The sequence below is a fragment of the Rhinoderma darwinii genome, chromosome 1, assembly GCF_050947455.1.
Source record: "Rhinoderma darwinii isolate aRhiDar2 chromosome 1, aRhiDar2.hap1, whole genome shotgun sequence".
Classification (NCBI taxonomy): domain Eukaryota; kingdom Metazoa; phylum Chordata; class Amphibia; order Anura; family Rhinodermatidae; genus Rhinoderma; species Rhinoderma darwinii.
Genome location: NC_134687.1, coordinates 140290800 through 140299251, shown reverse-complemented (window position 1 = coordinate 140299251; position 8452 = coordinate 140290800). Strand labels below are relative to the sequence as shown.

Sequence of the window (8452 nt, the reverse complement as noted above, 5' to 3'; positions counted from 1 at the left end):
AATGGCCTGTGGAAATGGGGGCTGGAATGTAATAAGTATCTTACACATTCGTTTCTTTCCACCCTGCAGATTTGTTGAAGGTTTCCATGTCTTTGTTTATTTAGTGCAAACAGAAACATTTTTCGGTGTAGAATCCACTACTGAATTTGGCTGAATAAAAAACTGCACAAGTACATTTCTTTAGATGGAGCAGCTCTAGCACTCAGCTGTTCTGTGAACTATCGGTGCAGTAAATAAAGTGGGCGCTAGAGGTCTCCACTACGCAGTCAGAGACCACGCCACCGGTGTCTGGTAACCGTGAGGAGAGCGCCCCTATAACCGCCCGTGCCCGGAGCTCGCCGCCCTAATAACAACCCTTACACGGGGTTAGGGTGGGATGACTAGTATTGCTGTATCCCTTGCATACGGGTCACCCGGCGTAAACCACCACAGGTATAGGGTACAGCGTGTGAGCGACGCGCTGTAGCACATGGTAGTATCGCCTCTCCTCACAGCCCAGAACGCCGCTATCCGCCATGTGGGCGTAGCCGGGTGTAAGCGGAAGGAGCTCAGCATCGGGTCATGGCGCAGGCGCTGATCTCCCCGTGACCCGGGAAGCCGTCCCTCCTCCTTCCGCCATTTTGGCCTCTGCTTCTTGTCGGGTCTGTTCTGTTACCACGTGAACTACCCGGCCGGGGCCCTGACAGGCCAGGGAGGAGGAGAGGAAGCAACCAGGCCAGTCTAAACGTGAGCGGTGACACCCGTCTTGTCCCAGGCGCCCATCGTGAGTTCCCGGGTCAGAACACGCCGAGTGGACAAGGGGGGGGAGCGGGTGTAGCAGCGCGTACGAGTCCGTGTGGACGGGTGAGGAGCGGCCGCGAAATGCCGAGTGTCAGCCTCCCGCCCAAGGAGAACGCACTCTTCAAGAGGATCCTGGTGAGAAGGGGACAGATATAATTAGAGCTGCAGCCTGTGGTTTGGGGTCCTTTTGTGGGGGCACTAGAATGGGAAGTGATCACCCTGTGGTAGTAGATCCAGTGTCTCTATGGAGGGGATTATGATACATTGTATGCGGGTATCACGACTCTACAGCTGCGTTCACACTGAAGTCTTCCAAACGCCACCTGAAAGATCGCTCATTTACCAACATCAGTCATGTATCCTGTCACTGCCTCATAAAGAGGAGCTCCACATGAATGGATTGTAAGGCCTTTACATGAACCTCGTATCTAGTATAACGTTCTTCTCGTAAATGATCGATCTGCAGCAGTCTGTATTCTGTGATGGGTCCATTCATAGACAGGTGTCTGTCATGCAGGGGATTGCACCCTCCCCTGTGAGAGTCATTCATAGACTACAGGCATCTGGGAATACAATCTCCATTCTTTGGATCGCAACCTGCTATGGCTTGTGTGAAAAAAACAATTGCGATAATTATATTAGTGAATTGCTTATAATGAAAATCTCCCTGATGTTATCGTTCTAGCGGCTCCTGCACGTCAAGGATTTATTGTAGATGACCTCAGGTCAGTCATTCAATAGTAAATTTAGAATAAAGTCTTTGGAGGATAAAATGACACAGCTGCAGCGAGAAATGATCATCAGCTATAGTAAATAACTTATTTGTAGCATTAGGTGAAAAACCCTCTGTAAATGGGCGCTTAACTGGTGGTCCCAACTGGGCAGCCACTTGAGAAGGGGTGATCACTGCATTGATGTGGTAGTGGGTGACAATGACTAATGCCAGCGATCCACGAGTCAGAGCGTCCAGCCGACCGCAACCTTCCCTCTCCCTACCATAAACATGGACGCTCACATCACGTTATGTTAGCATTCAATAGGCTTATTTTTTTTTATTGCAGATGTTGGGTTGCCCCTTATACATAAGATAGGTTGGTAATATTTCCCGGTGGCTCCAGCCAACATTTGTCCAGTGGGTATGGCAGCTTTAAAGAAGCTGTTACATCACAGAAAACCCCTTTAATATGAGTGGCCGTGCAGGGGGAGTTGTCGGCTATTTATTTTCCATGCAGGGGCTGATACAGGTGCAATGTAGTGTTGGGTTCCAGCTCATAGAGAGGGAGGACACCCCCCCCCCCCTCCTTCTATGACATCCTTATTCTGTATTTGAGGCATTTCCTTTTAAGACCAGTTCCACGTTTTGATAATTTGCAGTGACTATCAGCGTTATTTGGACTTGGCCAATAATGAAACATTGTTTGTGAAAATGATTCACCTTTTGTGTGAACTAGTCTAGAAAACCTTCAATAGATTATATAGTCGATGTTCTCAGCAACAAATGTATCCAAGAGACTGGATGTCAATGAAGAATCAAGCTTTCCTCTTATGTCTGGTTAGCTAGACTTCGAGGCTCTGTCACCAGATTATAAGTGCCCCATCTCCTACATAATCTGATCGGCGCTGCGATGTAGATAACAGCAGTGGTTTTTATTTTGAAAAACTATCATTTTTGAGCAAGTTATGAGCAATTTTAGATTTATGCTAATTCGTTTCTTAATAGACAACTGGGTGTTTTTTAACTTTTACCAACTGGGCGTTGTACAGAGGAGTGTATGATGCTGACCAATCAGTGTCATACACTTCTTATCTATCCAGCCCAGCTTCATTCACTGCACAGCGTGATCTCGCGAGATCACGCTGTGCTGTCACATACTCCCACAGGAACTTTACCGAAGTGCCTTAAGAGTGAATAGACATCAACTCCAGCCAGGGTGCGATGTCTATTCACACTCCCGTCACTTCGGTAAAGTTTCTGTGGGACCTGCTGACAGCACTGCGTGATCTCGCTGTCAATGACAGCGCAGCGTGATCTTGCGAGATCACGCTGTGCTGTGAGTAAGTCCCACAGAAACTTTATCGAAGTGACGGGAGTGTGAATAGACATCGCACCCTGGCTGGAAGCGAGATCACACTGTGCAGTAAATGAAGCTGGGCTGGAACAATGAGAAGTGTATGACGCTGATTGGTCACTGATTGGTCAGCCTCATACACTCCTCTGTACAACACCCAGTTGTCTATTTAGAAACTAATTAGTATAAATAAATCTAAAATTGTTCATAACTTGGTAAAAAAATTATTTAAAAAAAAAACAAAAAACAACAACCACTGTTGTTATCTACATTACAGCGCCGATCAGATTATGTAGGAGATGGGGCAATTATAATCTGGTGACAGAGCCTCTTTAAGACCTTTTTACATAGGCCTATGATTCGGGTGCACAAACTACTCGATCCAGATCGGCCCAGCGATTAGCTGACAAATAAACGTTTGCTCGTTTGTCAGCTGATCGCTTGTTTTATGCAGCCGTCAAAATCCTTGTCAGCAGCACATATGCCCGTGTAAACAGGTAATGTGCTGCCGACAATGATGCAAGCTGTATAGGGATGAACAATCTCATTTGACCCCATACAGTACAACGATTAGCTCCATTTACATGGAGCAGACAAGTGTCAACAGATGGTGAGCAGATTGCTGTCCTGTCTCTAAGAACCTGTTCACACCACGCTTGTGATGTATATTTAATTCATTGGATTGCATGGGTCAGTGTGCTGTCCGTTGTTAAAACTGAATAAGCCCTAAAATCTATGGCATTTTTCTGGCGTAGAAAAGTATCAATTTAAACAAACTTTTTTTTTTAAACTTTTTAGCCACCTACCACTTTGAGAAGACAGTGGGTGGGGCTTAGTGAATAGGGGCAAGGTCACCAGTAGTTGGACAGATTTACTGTAATTTACTCCAGAGTCGGGCGGAAATCTACTTGCGCTGTAGCTCACGTGTCGCACGGACAGCCAGAGATGTACCTAATTTATTAGGAGGCGCGCACTTTTTAATTTAGGCACATTTTAATAAAACGCCAGTGTAAATACATGTCTCCCCATAGTGTGGACACAGTGGTTTTACACCTATTCCATTATTCTCATAGACGTAAGATTCTTTGTCTGACAGCAATCTTTCCTAACATCTCTATTAAGATAACCTAGGCTAACTGTGCATGGTTTTTCTTTTGTAGAAGGTAGGCGATCAGCGGTGAAAATTCCAAGCTGATATAATTAAACTACTGTTAACTCTCAATGCTAGGTTAAGAATGTTAAGGTGGGCAACAAGTAAAGAAATATCACACAGCGAAAGTTTGAGTCTACTGTAAAGGATCTGCCAGGCACAACTTCTGTGTATACGCCCATAGGTAATCAGTCTGCACCTGAGTCTATGTCTCTGAGACTGACTCCATCTTCCACCACTCAGGATGGCAGGCTTAGGAGTGGGAGAGCCTATCACAGCCTGGCCAGACGGAGCTAGCTCCCGCCCTCTGTCTATTTATACCTGCCTTTCCTGTTCCTCCTTTGCTTGTGATTCTTCTCGTGTGGTTTCCTGGCCCAGCTACAGCTCCTGACTATTTGACCCTGCTTCATACTGACCCTGGCTTACTGACTACTCTCCTGCTCTGCGTTTGGTACCTCGTTCCCTCCTGGTTTGACTCGGCTCGTTCACCACTCTTGTTGCTCACGGTATTGCCGTGGGCAACTGCCCCATTTCCCTTAGCTTTGTGTACCCTTGTCTGTTTGTCTCGTGCACTTACTGAGCGTAGGGACCGCCGCCCAGTTGTACCCCGTCGCCTAGGGCGGGTCGTTGCAAGTAGGCAGGGACAGAGTGGCGGGTAGATTAGGGCTCACTTGTCCGTTTCCCTACCCCCATCATTACACTACTAGTGTGTGGTCACCAAAACTTGCAGAACCATTGCAGTGTGCGAATTATCAGCTTGAACGTGTTTGGTCTTCATTTTCCCCCGACCAGTGGCGACAGGAGAACTCTCGGCTTTGCCCATAGACATCGGTTTGTTGGCGGTATGGCCATTATTTACTGCAAGGGTCACTGATCTGTAAACTGTGTTTTTAGGAAGTGAGAAATTTATTTAAAAAAACCAAAAACAAAATTGGATTATTTTTTTTCGTTCTGTATTTCTTAATACATTACAGTTCTACTTCATGCATTTGTTCATCAGAGGAACTTCCACGTTTAAAGTCTACGGATCCACTTTGACGATCAGTACTTTGCTTCGAAAGTCGCTCGACAGCACAAAGGAGCCGATGTCAGCCGAGCAGTCAATGCATCTCACTGGCGGATTCGGCTCAGAATGGTTTTCTACAGCTTCTATGTACAGTGATACATAGAAGCTGCAGAAGTGAAACTATTTTTATTATATATATATATTTTATTTTTTTTGTCAGAGCTTGTTTTTATAACTAAATACATGCTTTGCGATAAAAAAAAAAAAAATAGACCCCAAAGGTGTCCATAGCCTTTAACCCCTTAAGGACGCAGCCTTGTTTTGGCCTTAAGGCTCAGAGCCCATTTTTCAAATCTGACATATTTCACTTTATGTGGTAATAACGTTGGAATGCTTAAACCTATTCAAGCGATTCTGAGATTGTTTTCTCGTGAGACATTGGGCTTCATGTTAGTGGTAAAATGTGGTCGATATATTTCTGAAAAATTGCAAAATTTAGAGAAAATTTTGAAAAAATAGAATTTTTCTGAATTTAAATGCATCTGCTTGTAAACCAGACGGTTATACCACCCAAAATAGTTACTAGTTCACATTTTCCATATGTCTACTTTAGATTGGCATCGTTTTTTGAACAATCTTTTATTTTTCTTGGACGTTACAAGGCTTAGAACATAAACAGCAATTTCTCATATTTTTAAGAAAATTTCAAAAGCCTTTTTTTTAAGGTACCTGTTCAGTTCCGAAGTGGCTTTGAGGGGCCTATGTATTAGAAACCCCCATAAAACACCCCATTTTAAAAACTAGACCCCTCAAAGTATTCAAAACAGCATTTAGAAAGTTTTTTTTAACCCTTTAGGAATTTCACAGGAATTAAAGCAACGTGGAGGTGAAATTTGCAAATTTCATTTTTCTTGCTGAATTTAAATTTTAATCCATTTTCTTTTCTGTAACACAGAAGGTTTTACCAGAGAAACACTACTAAATATGTATTGTCCAGATTCTGCAGTTTTTAGAAATGTCCCACATGTGGCCCTACTGCGCTCGTGGAATAAAACACAAGCCCTAGAAGCAAAGAAGCACCTAGTGCATTTTGAGGCCTCTTTTTTATTAGAATATATTTTAGGCAGCATGCCAGGTTTGAAGAGGTGTTGAGGTATCAAAGCAATGGAAACCCACCAGAAGTGACCCCATTTTGGAAACTACACCCCTCAAGGAATTGATTTATGGTTGCTGTGACCATTTTGACCGCACAGTTTTTTCACAGCACGTATTTGAATTGGGCTGTGAAATTTAAAAAAAAACATTTTTTCCAGTAAGATGTCATTTTTGATCAAAATGTCTTATTTTCACAGGGAACAAAATACCCAATTTTATTGCCCAATTTCTCCTGAGTGCAGCAATACCCCATTTGTGGTGATAAAACTGCAGTTTGGGCCCATGGGAGGGCTCAGAAGGAAAACACCACCATTTGGCCTACTGGAGCTTTTCTGGTGCTATGTCATGTATGCAGAAGCCCCTGAGGTACCAGTACAGTTGAAACCCCCGAGAAGTGACCCCATTTTAAAAACTACACCCCTTAAGACATTCATCTAGAGGTGTAGTGAGCATTTTGACCCCACAGGTACAGTGTAAAAGATAATGCGCAGCAGATGGTGCAGAGTGAGATTTGCAATTTTCTATATATCTATGCCATTTCAGTGTCCGATATAGTGTGCCCAGCATGTGCCACCGGAGATATACACCCCATAAACTGTAATGTGGGTTCTCCCAGGTACGGCAATACCCTACATGTGGCTGTTATTAGCTGCCTGGGCACGCAGCAGGGCTCAGAAGGGAAAGATGAGGGGGATAAGCTGTGCGGCGTGCGTCAGGGTAGATTAAAAATCTAAGGGATGTATGATAAATTTTAAAACACTTTCATACAGAGCCTCGGTTTTTCGGGACACGTGTCACATTGGTATATTGTGTCCTCCCTTATCCCCCTCTTATAGCAGACTCTGCACCTCTTTTGACATTTTCCCTTCTTGCTAGTTTGGGGAACTTCTCCTGGAAAGTGTTGCCCTGGTACGATGCCTGTGGCCCCACTTCCAGAAGTACTGGGTGCCCCCTTCTTGGTCCCTAAAGATTAGGTTCTTGATAATGATGTGCACGGCCAGCTTCTTATACCACACCGCATGGCGCTGTAGGGCTTCAGGACTTGATCTGACAAGTCCACCCCTCCCATGTACCTATTGTAGTCCCGGATGCAGTCTGGTTTGGGGGTCTCTGTACTGGTACCTCGTACAGGTACATGGGTACTGGTGTGGCATCTCTCTTGTCCTTGTACGTGACACACAATATGTTGCTGCTAGATTGTGCCCTGCTCTCACCCCTTCTTGTTTGCCCAAGCAGAGTCTTAGGGAGGCCTCTCAGATTTGTTTTAGCAGTGCCGCATGCCGCAGGACTGGGAGTGAGGCAGTTGAAGAGTTTGACGTTGGTATAAAAATGATCCAGGTAGAGGTGGTAACCCTGGTCCAGCAGTGGGTGCACCAAATCCCACACAATTTTTGCATTAACTCCCAGTAAGAGGGGGGGGGGGGCATTCTGGGGGCTGAATACTGGTGTCCTTCCCTTCATATATCCTAAATCTGTAGGTATACCCTGATGCACTCTCGCAGCTTATACATCTTCACGCCATACCTTGCCTCCTTACCCGGCAGGTACTGGCGGAATTGAAGCCCCCCATTAAAATCTACCAAGGACTCATCAATAGAAATACACGTCTCGGGGGTGAATGCTTGGGAAAACCGGGCACTGAAACGGTCTAATAGGGTTCTCCGTTTATACAAACGGTCAAAACTGGGGTCATCTCGGGGTGGGCACGGCTCATTATCAGTATAATGTAAGAAGCGAAGTATTGCCTCATTTTTTTTTTTAGGTTCCAGTTCAGTTCTGAAGTTGCTTTGAGGGGCCCATATATTAGACACCCCTATGAAACACCCCATTTTAGAAACTAGACCCCCCCAAAGTATTCACAACAGCATTTAGAAAGTTTATGAACCCTTTAGGTGTTTCACAGGAATTTAGAGCAAAGTAGAGGTGAAATGTTAAAAAAAATTTTTGTCAGAAAATCCTTTTTATACCATTTTTTTTTATAACACAAAAGGTTTTATCAGAGAAACGCAACTCAATACGTATTGCCCAGATTCTGCAGTTTTGAGAAATATCCCACATGTGGCCCTCGGGCGGTAATGGACTGAAGCACCGGCCTCCGAAGCAAAGTAGCACCTAGAGGATTATGAGGCCTCCTTTTTATTAGGCACCATGTCCGGTTTGAAGAGGTCTTGTGGTGCCAAAACAGTGGAAACCCCCCAAAAGTGACCCCAATTTGGAAACTAGACCCCTTGAGGAATTCATTGTAGTTTTCTTGGGGTGCATGTGGCTTTTTGATCCGTTTTTATTCTATTT

At 44.6% G+C, this 8452-nt stretch overlaps 1 protein-coding gene across 1 annotated transcript in view; it reads left to right on the top strand.

The window, feature by feature from the left end:
• Positions 1 to 292: 292 nt before the first annotated feature.
• The window catches only part of NAA15 (N-alpha-acetyltransferase 15, NatA auxiliary subunit), an 86762-nt gene continuing 78602 nt past the window's right edge, over positions 293 to 8452 (top strand). Inside the window, exon 1 of the mRNA XM_075860437.1 lies at positions 293 to 915. Within this exon, the coding sequence (XP_075716552.1) occupies positions 862 to 915 (54 nt within the window). The 5' untranslated portion in view covers positions 293 to 861. The remainder of the gene's footprint in view (positions 916 to 8452) is intronic.